Source organism: Falco biarmicus, chromosome 5, assembly GCF_023638135.1.
Source record: "Falco biarmicus isolate bFalBia1 chromosome 5, bFalBia1.pri, whole genome shotgun sequence".
NCBI lineage: Eukaryota > Metazoa > Chordata > Aves > Falconiformes > Falconidae > Falco > Falco biarmicus.
Window position 1 is genome coordinate 8,182,213 of NC_079292.1, and position 16,006 is coordinate 8,198,218.

Below are 16,006 nucleotides of genomic sequence, written 5' to 3' on the forward strand. Positions count from 1 at the left end.
ACTTAAGCCATGTTCACTAAATAAATAAACACACACATTTTAAAACTAAACCTAGTAGCAAGTTAATTACTACAGAGTTAGATGTTGTTTTATAGTATATCTAGAGCACAGTTATCTCTTTAGCTCAGGTATAATGCATATTTAAAACTCTCCAGAAAACAGAAGCTAAAATGCAGTTAATAGAATAATAAACCAGCAACTAAAGTTAACCTTTTCTGTTCTTTTTTTTTTTTTTTTTTTTTTTTTTTCTTTTTTCCTGCGAATATAGGAAATAGATCTTCAGTCAGTATTGGTCATTTTAAACATACAGGATGGTAATATTCTATAAATTTCAAATCTGGGCAAGAAAAAAGTTTGCCTTCTTCTCAGCAATATATTCTAGTTGTGAGAATGTGTCAGTCAACAACAATACTCTATGCTATAGTAAACTATTTAGTTTTTATTTTAAACTGGAGTATGAATTAAATCCAAGCCACACTTTTTTCTTTTTCCTGGTACTATTTTTCCTTAATTATCTATAAGACGGCTTGCTTGCTTTCCCTTTTTCATCACTATACAACTATGCATATGAAGTGACAATTTTGGGGTTGCCAAATGTCTCATTGAGTTTTAAGTGTTCCAAAATGTCAACTCCCATATTTTCAAATGGATTATAATTGAGAATGTGCCAGTCTACATGAATTTATTTTGAATAGTTGTCCATGTGCCACATTTGATCGTTGATTTAGCCTTAGGGTAAATACAATTTGTGTTCAAAGTAGATACCTGAAGACTGAATTAATAATAAATTACATAAAATAATTCTGCTAACAATTAAAAAAGCTCAAAAGTAAAATGATTCTCTAAATTGTGCTGCATCTTATCCAGATGAATTGATCTAAGCTGAGCAAAACAGAATGCATTTGACCAAAAAGCATTTTAATTTTCTAAGTATTGGATAATATTCAAATCTATGTGATTTGAAGGCTGGACTACAACTATGGTAGAAAATCTTTGGAAATCTGTTGTTAAATTATTTTAAATTATTTTGTTAAATAAAATTAGAAATGAGGTTTACCATTGTATACAGTACCCAGCTGTAGCCCAATAAATATGATTTTTTTGTTCCTAGGAAAAGGCTCCAGGCTTTGTACTGACTGGTCAGTGGGCTTTTGGGATATATTTTGACTTGTGTCCTGAGCTTCTGTTAGTTGTGACAACAGTTGTCTGGCAGTCAGATGACTACTGCCTAACTTGTTTCAGCTTGGCTCTCTGAATACTCTATATGGTAAAGATATAAAAAATCTGTGAAGCTTCTCAGTAACAAAGTGACTGGGACTTAATTTTTATTAATAAGCAGTTAATGAGTGGAGATAGACTGATCGTAGATGGGAACACATTTTTTAAAAGAGCAAATAAGCACAGTGTTAGAAAATGCATAAAAGTAACCTCAGCTGCACCCAGATCTAAGGGGGAGGGAACACTGGCCATCAACATCATGCACCTTCTCCTGGGGAAGGATTTGGGTTGCTGACAACTCAGCATAACCTCCCCTTCCCTCTGTTCTTCTTGTGGAGGGCTGAATCTATTGTCCTTAGGAACCAGAGGAGCACGGGCAGAGTGTGCATCACTGGACAATAGGGTTTGATACTCAGAAGTTCATGTGTAACAGATTTAGTTACATTATTAATTATATTTTCTTGTAATAATTGAATAATTTGAACAATAAAAGCTGATACAATTTTAACTGGATTAATTATAATATTTGCTATAGTTTTGATTAGGCTGTAAAGATTTTAATTAGACTAACAATAAATTCTTTGCTTGGCATTTTACACATAAAAAGATCTTAAGTGTAACACAATAGACCATAAAAATCCTACTTCTACATTATGTTGAAGATTCAATTAATGTATAATATCAGAACTAATTTTAAATAATCTCCTTCCTCAGTTTTTCCATGCAGCACATACTTTTTCCAATATGATTACTTACTATTGACTTTTTTTTACTGGTATTTGGAGATTTCTTAGCTTGGTTTTGCAATTTCTGAGTATCTATTTTTACTTGAGCTTTTGGAGTTCAGTACTCTTGAATATCAGGACTGACACACTCATTACAACAGACAGTAAAGATTGGTCTTTGGTCAGTGATTGACTACTATGGCTCTACTTATAGTAAGGTTGATGAGATAAATGGATCACATGGCCCCTTAAAAACCATAATACTGCAATGAATTGTGTGCTGTGGTGTATGTAAGCTATATGGTAGTGTGATATCTAACCTAATTTACGAGAAGCAAAAAGACTCAAATTACCTGCTAATATCTTAAATAATTTTGTAGGTCTGCGAGGCAGTGCATAACATTTTCCATGAGACATATGTCCTGAGGATGGACCACAGTAAAGAAGCAGACTTTAGTTTATTGCTATTCTTAATAAAACATTGCCTTATTGTAATAAGTGTTGCAGGTGAAGTAAAACTGAACGCTTTTTTCTCTTCAAAAATGTTGCTTATACCCAATTAGCAGAATATTAGATAATGCAGCACTTGTTTCAGTCTAATCTTCTTCATCTTTTGCCTCAAAACAGCATAATTTCTGATGCCAGTGTTCTGTGATGTTATCTGTAAAACCACAAACTAGGTCTACAGGCATTACGCATCAATAGAAAGCTTTTTCAAATGTAGCAATTACAGAAGAGCTAAATCATCTGAAACTTGTATATTGAAACAAACAAATGGAAGAGGAAAGAACAAACTCAAAGAAATAAAACAGGCAAAAAAAGCCAATTTTCTGGAATTTTATAGTTAGAGGTCACATTTGCCAATAGAAATGACAGCTGGTATTAACGTCTACCATCTTGAAAAATTACCATGTTGCTATGAATCATAGAATCATAGAATGGTTTGGGTTGGAAGGGACCTTAAAGATCACCTAGTTCCAACGCCCCTGCCGTGGGCAAGGACGCCTTCCACTAGACCAGGTTGCTCAAAGCCCCATCCAGCCTGGTCTTGAACACTGTCAGGGATGGGGCAGCCACAGCTTCTCTGGGCAACCTGTTCCAGTGCCTCACCACCCTCACAGTAAAGAATTTCTTCTAATATCTAATCAAATCTACCCCCTTTCAGCTTAAAGCCGTTACCCCTTGTCCTATTGCTACATACCCTAGTAAAAAGTCCCCCTCCAGCTTTCTTGTAGATCCCCAATAGGTACTGGAAGGCTGCTATGTGGTCTGCCCAGAGCCTTCTCCAGGCTGAACAACCCCAGCTTTCTCAGCCTGTCTTCATAGGAGAGGTACTCCAGCCCTCTGATCACCTTTGTGGCTCTCTTCTGGACCTCCTCCAACAAGTCCGTGTCCTTCTTCTGTTGGAGCCTCAGAGCTGAAGACAGTTCTCCAGATGGGGTCTCATGAGAGCAAAATAGATGGGAGAATCGCCTCCCTTGACCTGCTGGTCACGCTTCTTTTGATGCAGCCCAGGAAATAGTTGGCTTTCTGGGCTGTGTCAGGACACCACAGACTTCCTGCCTGCTACTCAGAGCAGTGAATTCAGTTCATTGGTTATGGGCCTGGTTAGTATAAACAAGCACTAGGACTCACAGTGTGATTAATATGATTACTTTAATAAAAACCATAAATCAATACCCACAAGCAAATCACTATCCCTATTAATATAATAGAGGCAGTGACCATATGTGATCACCCTAGGTAGAATTACAATAAATAATCGCAGAAAGATAAAAAAATAGACTTAATAAAAAAAAAAAAATTGATTAAGACATTATAGTAAGCTACAAGTGAAAGAAAATAAACAGACACACGACCTGCTCAGAGGGAAAGCACAGCGTGACGATGGTCAGGAATTTCAGGCCAGCTCAGAGGGAGCTCCATCAAGTGCTCTCTGAGTCGAGATTTTATACCTTTGCAGTTGAGTAGGCTTTTCATGTGGATAACTTCAATAAGCAAGCCTTTTTTATCAGTTTAGACACAATGTGGATGTGTTACAGCACTGGATGTGTGCTACCCCTTAGCCAATAGATAGTTTTTATCTTTTGGGCTTTGTTCCCTTTGAGACAAAGGGCGTGAGCGAGGCATGGTTATCACACACGCACGGTGGGGATTGTGGGCCTCAGAAAGGAGAAACTACCGGGCCTACACTCGGTCCCGCTCCTCTTTTACAGCTTCAGTGACGGTTTCCCTTCTTCAGCAGACTTGTTCTTTTTTGTTTTTTTCTAAACAACAGCCTCACCCTCACAGGCTGCGAGCATACACTGCTGACACATATCCAATTTTTCTTCCACCAGCATCCCCAGATCCTTCTCTACAGGTCTGCTCGCAGTCAACTCATTCCCCGGTCTGCATGGATGTCTCCTGTGTTGCCCTCTTAGGCTCTGTCTAATATAGTAACTGTACATTGTCAAGAATATTCACAGGCCATGAAGCCAGTTGCCATAGTGTTACTAGGTTTATAATATTAAATTTCTTGATCTCTCAGCAAGAACAGTGTGGGTATTTCAACATTATATAGTGGGAATCATCCTGAATTCTGGGCAAACTTCTGGGAATGGTTTGGGAGAGTGTGAGTTGGCATAGGCCCAGGACCACTCAGGCTGGGAGTGCTCTAATAGTTTAACAATTCAGGGAGCAAGGTCCTAGTACCCAGCCCTATACAACAGCATTTTTTCATTGTCTACTATACAGACACAGTGACAGAGTATTATATTTATAGTAGCTGTTCCTCAGCCCTAGAGATCAACTATTCCTCTTTTTATTTGATACATTACTATGTATACCAGATACTCTCCATGTGACAAAGGAATCATGTCTTATTAGGCAATGGGATGAAGAAATACTGTGTCAGACAACCATTACTGGTTCCAGGAGGATTTTTTCCCAAATGACAGGATAGATTAGCAAAGCTTGGTGAAGTGAATCTCTTCAGATTCCCATTATCTGAGTTTCAGGAGTTGTCTTTGGGATACAGCTGTCCTACTCTACCTCCATGGTAAAATCAGGTATTAAGAAGTCACCAGAAAATATTTGGATAAACTAAAGTTAGTTTTAGGAATATGGTGAAATAACACTTTGGAAGGTAAAAGATGCAATACAAACTTTGCAACGTGCAGTTGAGCAACATACCATTTCCAATACAGTTGACAGCTCTGAGTTCTCTATTTCTACTTACCTTAAAATAATAAATGCAATGATGAAAAAAAGACCTACTAAAGCCATACCTTTCTTTGCATATAATAGTTTACGGGTAGAAAGGGAATACTTATAAATATTGCAGGAAAGGTCAAAATTTGACTTAAATGGAAAAAAGTGAAATTGTTACCATAACTCAGTTTCTGAAATGCAGGTATATACATGTTCCACCAAGGCTACAAGCTTTTATAGTTCCTTTCATATTCAAGCTTTAATGAAAGTTCACACTTTTTAAAGCTGGCACACATTTAAATTGAAATCCATTATTAGATCTTTCCTTTCTCTTAAAGTTTCTGAAAGCAACTGAAATGTACAGAGAAAAATAAAGAGGATTTGTTTTCTTATTTTCCTCTGCAATGTATAGAATTACAGCTTACGTTTACTGCTTGAGATAATAACCTGATGAATGTTGTACTTTCATGTTAGAAGGCTTTGACTTCCTCTCAAACCTCGTTTAAATTGCTAGTTTGGAAAGGAGTGGTTTTAAAAGGTTAAAAAATCTATATGTTGTTTCCTATGTTTTCTGACTGAAAAAATGTTTGAAGAAGACTCATTCTATGAAGTTTATCTTACACCTGGAAAATAATCTTGTTATATGAGAAAAACAATGACTGACTTGCACCTGTAATTTTTTTTCCTTAAGAAAAGATGAATTTTCTTCCCACAGATCCGGGCAGAAATGTATGTTGTGCACAGACAGCAATACAAATCTGTAGTTGTAAGCTTATGGAGATGGAGGTTCTGCAGAAAAGCATGAATACTCATTAGTTATTGGCACCTTGCCAGCATGTTTACCTCTCTGTTTATAATCTCCTGCTTTCAAATATATTTGCCTGCAGCCAGCCTTTTCCATGTTGATTTTTGGTGTGGAATCGGTTGCATCATGTTTCTTTTCGATTTGTGAACACAGCTGTGAAACATAATTGTTGTCATCCAGTCAACTCCAGCAAGCAGTAACACACATAAAAGCTATTTTAGTGTTATGGCATGTGCATGACCTTAAAAGAAGAAGGGAACTGTCTTTTTTTAAGCCCTCTAGGTTTTGCACCAGAGGGAGGATGGCTATTAATGATTTCAGTGGTTTTCTAGGACTTAAAAAGACTCATGCTTTCTCCACCACAAATGGAGAGGGACTATTTTGCTGGTTTTCCCAACCTGTGGGTTGTCTTTGAATAAATGGCAAGTATCTTTATTTTATGATGTATCATTTATTTTCTGGCTATAAATGATCTGTTAAAGGCTCCCAACAGCTGGGAGTGAAGACAAGAGTGGTGGGAAAGAATAAAAGCAAAAAAACCCTTGTAGGAAGTGAAGCTTGCTGCAGTTCTGGCCTTAAAAAATGAAACTGGCTGAAGGAGCTGAAAGATCCACATATGAGACATAAAGTATTTAGTAACAAGGATAATGGGAAAATTAAATTATAATTTAATCTTCTGCTTTGTTATGGGCAGTATAGAATGCATTTTCAAGAGTGCCTGTCTGGGTATATCTGTCTCAGCAGGATGGGTCAGGTGCCAGTGTTTGATACAGAGGCAGTTTCTTTAGCCTGCAGAGAAAGGCACTTCTAAAGGGCAGATTATATAGAATTAGCCAATAACAGGCATTAGACCAGCTGCATCTCTTTAAAATCCATTTCTCTTTGGAATGAAAGTAGCTGAGTTGGATCTACACCAGGCACCCCAATAGCCTGAGATGTACCAAGACTTCCCTCTGTGGTTTAGCACTAACCACAGTAGTTTTCACTAACTGCTGGACTTGTTCATCTTCTGTGTTACAACTATTAGCAGTTAAAGAACTTGCACCAAAGTGGAAAACTTAGATTCAATTCACTCAAGAAATCGCAATAGCTGTTATCTCCCACCTATCCAGGGTACACTATTAAAACCAGAATAGATAGCAGGCTAGGTGGGAGGTACCCTCTATTTGACCTATTAAAACAGAGTAGAAAATAAAAATAAAAATAAATAGCACGAGAAAACCCTCAGTTCTGGAGGAAGCCTGAATATACTCTGTGTGAAAGTAGGGGATGACTCAAACGAAGGAAGCAATCTGAACAAAAATTGTGGCATTACCAGTACTACTTTTTTTCTCTAATGAAAGTGGTTGCTTTGTGTTGAACTCAAGGCGTGCTATATGCATGACATTGTCTCTGCAAGCACCTAACTGATGGAACAATACTGACGACTTGGGTGATCTTTCAATTCTAAGCAGTAAAGCCTAACTAAGAGGTAGGCATTCAGCAACCTGCACTGGGACAATTTGGTGCACACACTTGCTTCGAGGCATAGAAATTTTTCAGGTTACCAAGGAGGCAATTCAGTTTCAAGTACTTCCAAGTTGAAGAAGCCATCAGAGTATCTGTTTTTCTAAAATAACCTCTTTTTTTGTTCCCCAATAATTCCTATGTCACATTTTAAGTTTCAAAGTAGAAAGATACATATTCCTGGGATCAATGATAGAAGATAGAAAACCCCTAAATATTCATGCAGCCATTATCTATTTCAGCCACTGAGGCAGTCAGAGGCTATGTTACGAACCTTGTAGGATCCTTCTCATAAGAAAAGAGTCTAGATCATTTGTGAGATAAACAAGTCGTGTTTGAGTTTGGGTCTAGATCATTTACATGAGACACAATCTGTTGTGAGAGATTTTTTATCAGCTGTGGAAGTGGATAATAATACATAAGAAGTCCTATACCATTTCTGATGTGGGCTGGGGTAGGGGATGGAGACAGGAAAGTATTTAGGCCTCAAGTGTTTTCCTTAATACAATTTTTTTTCCTTGTGCTACCATGGTTTTAGTTTTCTGTCATATCTTCTGACTCTCAAGAGCAAGAAGAATAGATATAGCAGTCTTTCTTACACTTGTGAAAGGCATTATTGGACAAAAAGTTTGTAGTTCAGAATGGATTTTATTGTGAGGAGTCTTGAAATTCATTTCTGTGTAAATGGGAATCATTGTGAGAAAGGGACTTTTTTTCTCCTGTAACTTGGAGGGAGCTACCACTGAGACACATGAAAAATTATTCAGACCTCATATCTTATTAAACTGAACTACTTTTTTTGCTCCTTGATTTTTAGAGCAGCTAATTCTGTAAAAGTTACAGGTAGTTATGTTCCCATAATAACAAAAAAAACCAGAAAGCACAGCCATAAAACATCATTGTTCTCTTGTCAGGGATAAAACAAGATAAGAGTCAGACAAAAGTCAAACCAAGTGTGTGGCATCCTGTTTGCAAGACTGGTGCTTGATCAGCCTGCAAGAAGGGGGATTCCAAAGATGGGAAGAATCACATTCAGGGGATGTTCCTGTCCTATAAGCAGACTCTCAGTGTGCAAATGACCATTTAAAAAGAAAGAGGTCCTGTTGTGATAGGACAAGGAGTAATGGTTTTAAACTAAAAGGTAGGTACAGACTAGATATCATTTAGATATCAGGAAGAATTTTTTTTTATGATGAGGGTGCTGAAACACTGGAACAAGTTGCCCAGACAAATGGCAGATGCCCCATCCCTGGAAACATTCAAGATAAGGTTGGACGGGGCTCTGAGCAAGTTGAGGTAGTTGAATATGTCCCTGCTTATGGCAGGGGGGTTGGATCAGATGACCTTTAAAGGTCCGTTTCAACTCAAACTACGACTCTATGATTATAATAGGGAAAGGAATAGGTCTCTATTCTATCACTCTGTGATTCTAATAGGGAAAGGTATCAGACCAGACTGTCATGGATAACTAGTCTCCAGCTGAGTATGCAATTGCATTAGCATATGAAGTCAGACTGATGTACATACCACATACAATGTGTACATGTAAGTATATGTTCAAAGCTTTTCTTTCAAGGTCTACCAAGTTTCTTGAAGCTCTTCTTTCTCATTAGCTTCATTAAGGAGTAAGTAGTAAGAGTAATCCATGCAAAACAGAATCCCTGAGGCCAAAGCTCTCTAAAGACTATATTCACTACTTGAAAACTGTTCTGTCAGAAAATTCCCAACTCACTCTAGTTTTATTGTTTCAATAAATATAGAGGCTGGTTCAAAAGCACAGCAATCATTATAAATAAATCCTACTGCATATGAACTGTAATCTGCAACATGAAAGAATCTGTGATTTGGATTTCTTTAAATAAGCTGTCATGCTGGTCATTTCAATTAAATCCACAGTAAATATACTACATGTAATGATATAGCTAATGCAAAATACCTGCACTAAGTGCATTGAAATCCATGGGCTCTTATTTCAGGGAATGCATGATCAGATTTAGAGTCAATTCACTTATGAAGCTTACTTGAATGTAAACCTTCAGGCAGACTTTTTCTCGTTAGTATTTGTAAGAGCTTGGCACTGTGGGACTTCTTATTACAAGAAAGGTCATTGAGATCTATCATAATGCACGTTTTTGTTGTGAATATGACTAGTACTATTACATGAATGTATGTATTTTACCCTATAACATCCAGAGGTTCTTATCCTTTTTTATTGACTAACTCTTATACTGAACCATGAGAAAAAAGCCTTACATCTTGGGTATGTGATAAGGTCTTAAAAAATACATGTTAAAATGCCAGGCATTGTTACAGACTTTGTGGGTACGGCTCAGCTCGCCACTTAACTGCCATGAGTTAGATTTTTAAAAATGGTATAACTTCAAAAAAGGATTTTTTATGTTTAATGGAATTTTCATATACAGTACAGTTTGTTAAAGGTATTGCATTGATTCAGTTTTGAAAATCCCATTAGGAAATACCTGCATCTTTAGGAACCAAAATACCTTTGCTTTTGGACACCACTTACTGCAACTCTTTAACCCTAAAGCCATTGCTGCACCAATTTAATTGGAGATCAGCCTATTTGATTCAGGGAGAAATAGATATGTTGTTGGTGCTTTTTGCATATGAACATGCATCTGTACAGAGGTCTTCTCACAGAAGTCTGAAAAAACCTTGCTTCTTAACGTAACCGTGTGAGGTCTTCATTCATGTACAATGTAGGTCAAGCTCTGCTTTCAGGCACACAACTGTCATTTTAGCGATTGAAAGGAATGGAATTATTTAACTGGTGAGAGAAAAGACTGTATTATGTAGATTTCCTGATGTATTATTGAAATGAAGGAAGGTGTTGGTCCTATAACTTTCCTTAGCACAATAGAAAGACAATCCTGATTGCCTTTTCAGTCTGGTGCTGTCCTTGAAAGCAGGTTGAACGTCTTATAAATTTTGAAGTATCATCAGACTTTTCTTAAAGAGTAGATTGGGCTATCCCTCATTTTATGGTAATATTTGGCGGGTTTCTGTACAATTACATAGATAGTTTGCAAGGTGGTTCAGAGCAAGAGTCCATGCTTCCAAAATACATTTGTCACGTTTCTCACCTAACATTGCTTTAAGTGAGAGCACAGTTTATTTGTGATCTCTAAGGAGAAAGTATATAATGGAAAAACTTTGTAAGCTGAAAGACATTAAAAAATGTTCGACTATAATAGTGACTGCACACCAGTTTATTGTATCTCTACTTTTCTGCCAAGGGCTAAGCTACCCAAGGGCACTTAATAAAAACAGATGATCTGAAGCTGACATTGCAGACAGACTTACTACCTTATCTCCAGGTTAATATGATAGTATTGGTCAGTGTTTAAATCATGCCTGACAACAATGTCAGTGAATGCTCTGCCAAGGCAATGAGCAGGTTTTACTTCAGTATCTTTTTCAGTATAACAACATGATTACTGAGAGATTTTCTACTTAGTTTAGGAAACCACACAGAACTGTAAAGTAAAATTCTTGACTCATAAAATATTTAATAAAATATAATTTCCTAAGAAAAAATAAATTTTAAGTAGAACTAAAATTAATATTTCCAATATACTATTTAAATACTTCTTCAAATATAAAATTCTCTCTGCTGTTCTTATGGAGTATTCATTGTCATTTTCATTTACGGACTATGGAAGACCAGAGTTGCTTTCTTTTTGTTGATGGTAAAAAACAATAGACACACTCATTCCAAAGTGTATGTTTTTTCCTTTGTATCTATAGGGGACTGAGGTCCTTAGTGATCTGATTTCTCGGTTCCCTGATTTTCTGACTACTTAGTTAGGACTGTGACATAATAATAAATTTATTGTGTGCCAACAGACCATTGTGACTAGAATTCAACAGTAACATGGAAATATGTAAAAGCATTTTTTTTTTCCCAAGCTTGAAATTCAAAGAATATATCAAAGATTTTATTAGATTCTATATTATTCCTGCTGGCGGTTGAGCCATGCTGCACACCCTACTGAATCACCACATGGCATACTGTTTTAGAAGCTTCTGTGTATTAAAGTAGAAGATACAAGACACAAGGCTAACCCTGTTGTCACTCCTTTTTTCCTGTACAAATGTATTTGTTTCTTTTCTGAAAATGTGGTTGCTACAGCTTCTTGATTACTTTTGTGAGAATGAAGTTTAATAAATATTATGTCATCTCCACCACCTACTCTTAAGGTTAAAAAACCCAAGATGAAACAGCCATACCTGATTATATTTAAAGGCAACATAAGTCAAGAGTCGTTCTGATGTGTGTACAGAAAAAGAAGAGTGTTATTGGTTCCCTTTCCACCTAGTATTTTTTTAGTTAATTACTTTGTTTTCCTTCTTAAATTAAATAAATATAACAATGATTTTTATGTTGTTGTTTCTTTCCTTCCCCAGATGTACATCCAGACAACAACACTTACTGTCTCCATGAGTTTAAGTGCTTCTGTATCTCTGGGCATGCTCTACATGCCCAAGGTTTATATTATCATTTTTCATCCAGAGCAGAATGTTCAAAAACGGAAGCGGAGCTTCAAGGCTGTAGTGACAGCTGCCACAATGCAAAGCAAACTGACCCAAAAAGGAAATGACAGACCAAATGGCGAGGTCAAAACTGAACTGTGTGAAAGTCTTGAAACCAACAGTAAGTCATCTGTAGACTTTCCCATGGTCAAGAGTGGCAGCACTTCCTAATAGATGTACGTTCAAAAGAATGCACTTCCTTTTAATAATAAACTTTATTCTTTTTGTTGCTTGTTTTGCATGAATCCAGAGGTGTGTCAGAATTCATGTACTGCTGAATGCAGGAATGCCTAGAGTTGTTTAAAAGAAATTGTTTTTCACAGGCTAGTAACAAAAATAAAAAAGCACAAGCAGATTTTGCAAAGCCACATCTTCTTAAAATGATCTGTTTTAGCTAGTGCTAATTTGATGTGTTGTGCATTGCTGTGCCAGTCGTGGTATGTCCTGACAGTTCATGAGGTGTATTTATGGTCATCACTGTATATTGAAAACTCAAAGGCTGTTGAAAACAAATATTGTTTTTATTTTGCAGTTAGATATGGAAGTGAAAATAATGTTTTTTACCTTTTCACCTTAACTTAATATTTGTTGACTTGTTCATTTATCACAACTCATGAGTACTAACGTTTCCCAGAATAGTGCTTCCCATCCAGGTTTTTTGTTGTGGTCTTGCTCATCTTGGTACAAAATTGTGGTAATTCATACACAGCTTAATCATTACATGTTCTGATATGTTGTGCGTTAGTAATGAGAAGTTCTTTTCCATGTCAGAGAAGTTCTTGAATCTTGCCACATCTCTAAATTGCTCTGGTATAGAAGAAAACAGAGGTTATAGCTTCCATTTCACCACATGACATACAGCCTTATAAACTGGACATCACAATAATAATAATAATAAAATATAAATAGAACCAATAACTTTATCCCCAGAGTTTAGTAGTAATGGAGAAATGGTTTATATGAGAAGTTAGAAGTCACATGGGGTAGACAGCAGCTGTTACAGCTAAAGACAAATTGTTTCAGTCATTTTACTGCAAATGAGGGGGTTTATTTGAATTATTAGTACTCTCTGATAATGTTGACAGGTGATTGAATAGTACTATTTTACTTGAGCACATTGAGACAAGTCAGTACCAAATTTGCAGAAAAATGTACTTATTTCAAAAAAAGGTAACCTCCCTCCAGTGAATTCAATCAGAGTTTGCCAGACTGAAGACTATATAAAAATGGTCCATAAGTTACCATACTATAGTTTCTTATGCATGGAGGATACTGAGTGTAAACCAATTCACTTGAAAAAATCATGACCCTTCAAAATGTGTAAATCTACTAGACTGAGCAGATTATATATTTATACACCTTCAGATTATGACATAAAACAAAGGAGAAAGGCAATGAAATTCCTTGTGGAATAAATAACAGTGAGGAAATATGAAGAGCTCAATAATTTCTCAAATCGTCAGAAGTCACCAAAAGGAAATTCAGAAGGGAAGGACAGGTGGATTTTGCTGAGTTTGCAAAATTATAAACTTCTGAGCAAAAGTCAAAGGAGGGATTCCGCAGCAGGGTGAGAAAGAGCGTTAATAAGAAAGTCTTGGGTATCTGATGTTTACTACTGTATCTAATTAAGAAATGCTGTGTCTGGTATTCCTTAAATGATGACTATGCATAATTCATGAAAACAGCTGCTGTTGGAAGCTAGTCTGCTTCTCCAGTATTGTGATGTATGCAGATAATGCTTATTTACTGTGCTCTAAACATGATTTTAACAGTAGCACATCTATATAATTCTGAGCTCACTAGGAGTATATCATGACTAGGCTTTGATCCAGGCTTTATAATGCTTCATAGGCAAAAACTCAGAGTCAAGTAATTTGCACTCCAGAGAGCCGTCTCTATGTAATTGAGCTCTTGGCCTCAAGATGGGTTTCTCTCTTCCCCAGAACAGTTCTGTACCATTTGGATTTGACCAGCTTCCCTCTTTTCTGCCAAAAGAGTTACTGTCAAAACTTTTGGAGGTTCCTGTGAGTTACCAGTACATAATGTCACATATGTCCTTTTCACTAGGACAATAGTAACAAACTCTCAACGTTAGAAAATTTCTCCTTGCACTGACTCCATGTGAAGTAGATCCTTCTTTTCAGAGGTAGTATATGAAGCTGATCACAGAAAATCAGGCTATTTCTAGTATACCAGAAGTGGGTAATAAGTGTTTTCCAGCATTTCCCAAGCACAAATACTGGTGGCGATAACAATGCTCATAACTAGGTAAGGAATCAGGTGAGACAGCCAAGCAATTCCTTTTGCTTCCCATCCAGAGACAGCTCTTCTCTGTGTAGTTTGTCCTGTTTCATGCAACAGACTTTATTTCATGTTGTCCCCCACATGAATATGATCGTGTTTTTGGTGGACATACATTCATATTCAGTGGAAAACAAATTATATCTGGGAAACAGGATGAAAACAAAACAATATCCAGATGCAATTACAGAAGTCATAACAATGACAAGTACTATAAATGCATATAGGTCAGACCACAATAATAATTCTAAATTGCTTTAGATCCTTTTTTATTTCATTTTCTTTTTGTCTCATTCCAACAGCAGTGTAGTAACTGGAGTTAAAAGAGTGTTCATTCCCAGAAATATTTTGAGCCAAGTCTGTTACTTTTACTGGCCATCTATGCTTGCCAAATGTGTTTCATGTTATTACTATGAAATGCTAACAGTCTTAAAAAGCAGGACACCAGCTGCTGAAACATTCGATCCCCAAACAGGAAATGTAGGCTTGTTACATTGGACTATAAAGACACTTGTAATATTTATCAAGTAAAAAAACCATTGTTTGGAGATGAGATTAGTTTTAATAAATTTCTAACTACTATCTACACTAGCTTCCTGTGCTATCATTTTTTAAAGTAACAACACTCAGAACTCAATAGGATAATTTTTGTTTCTTGATCAGTCCTGGATTCTGTCAAAGCTATTTAAGTCTCAGATATACAACAAAGTTACAGCAAATTAACAAGTTGTTTTAAATCAGCTAAGGTGTAGTTACTATATATTTTTGTATTTTGAGCTTGCAAATGTCCTCACATAATTCAGCTTACTGAGTTGTGATAAATCCTATTATGCTATGTTGTTGTGGGCTAAAAAAATACACATGAAAAGTTAAAGAACTCAGCTGATACAGGGTGTTGTAAGCTAGTTTAACCTGATCACATACGTATCTGAGCTGATTTTTAGGGTGAGTCAAAAAAACCAGCTCTGCTCCTTCAGTCCTTTTGTTCCCAAGTGTGCAGTGTTTGCAGATGTGCATTTATTTGCTATTTCTTAGCTGGGAACAAAATCCTTTTATGCTTTAAGGAACTTGGTGCCATTTCAGCAGTCCTGCATTATTTTCAGAAGGGACATAACAGGCTAAAGGAAAAATAGACTCTCAGAAATCCAGCTGTGGGAGCATGGAAGAGTTCAGATGGGAGAAGTACATGCCATCTGAAAGATCTGAAGGATGTAAATGAGTCTATATTTGCTTCAAGTGTCCCAATACATGCAAATAAAGTTATTTCATGTGGGTGCTCAAATAATGTGATCGATTATGTAAATTATTTGCTTAATGTGCCAAAAGCAATCCTTTCATGAATTAGCTCTACCAAACACAAAGTACTGGAGCTACCTGTGCAAGTGAAGTAAGAAATATTATGTTTTGCAGCTTCCTTTTGATTATTCATTCTTATATATACATTCTTAGGGAACAAAAAAATTAGTGATATGTGAATTATAATGTTCTGGTTGTGTTGTGTCTTAAAAAATGGCAAATGCAATATTAGAATCAAATTTCTCAGGAACCCAAAGAATACAGAAAGAAAGAAACAAACAGCAAGCTTAGTTATTTATATTACCTAGTATTACTTTGCACCAATTTTAGTGATCTTTGATTCACTTTAACCTTTAGTGCAGGAGAGAGGAAAACTGTCATTTCTTGATTTCTGTAGTCTGTTCTTGCC

General features: G+C 36.4%; 1 protein-coding gene across 3 annotated transcripts in view; it reads left to right on the forward strand.

Moving 5' to 3' along the window:
* GRM8 (glutamate metabotropic receptor 8) overlaps positions 1–16,006 on the forward strand; it is a 358,440-nt gene that overhangs the window by 338,294 nt on the left and 4,140 nt on the right. For 2 of the 3 annotated variants that reach the window (XM_056341852.1, XM_056341853.1), the window contains one exon: positions 11,875–12,176. In XM_056341852.1, coding sequence (XP_056197827.1) covers positions 11,875–12,171 — 297 coding nt within the window. In that variant the 3' untranslated portion in view covers positions 12,172–12,176. The remainder of the gene's footprint in view (positions 1–11,874; positions 12,177–16,006) is intronic. The other variant, XM_056341851.1, reaches the window with a different exon arrangement.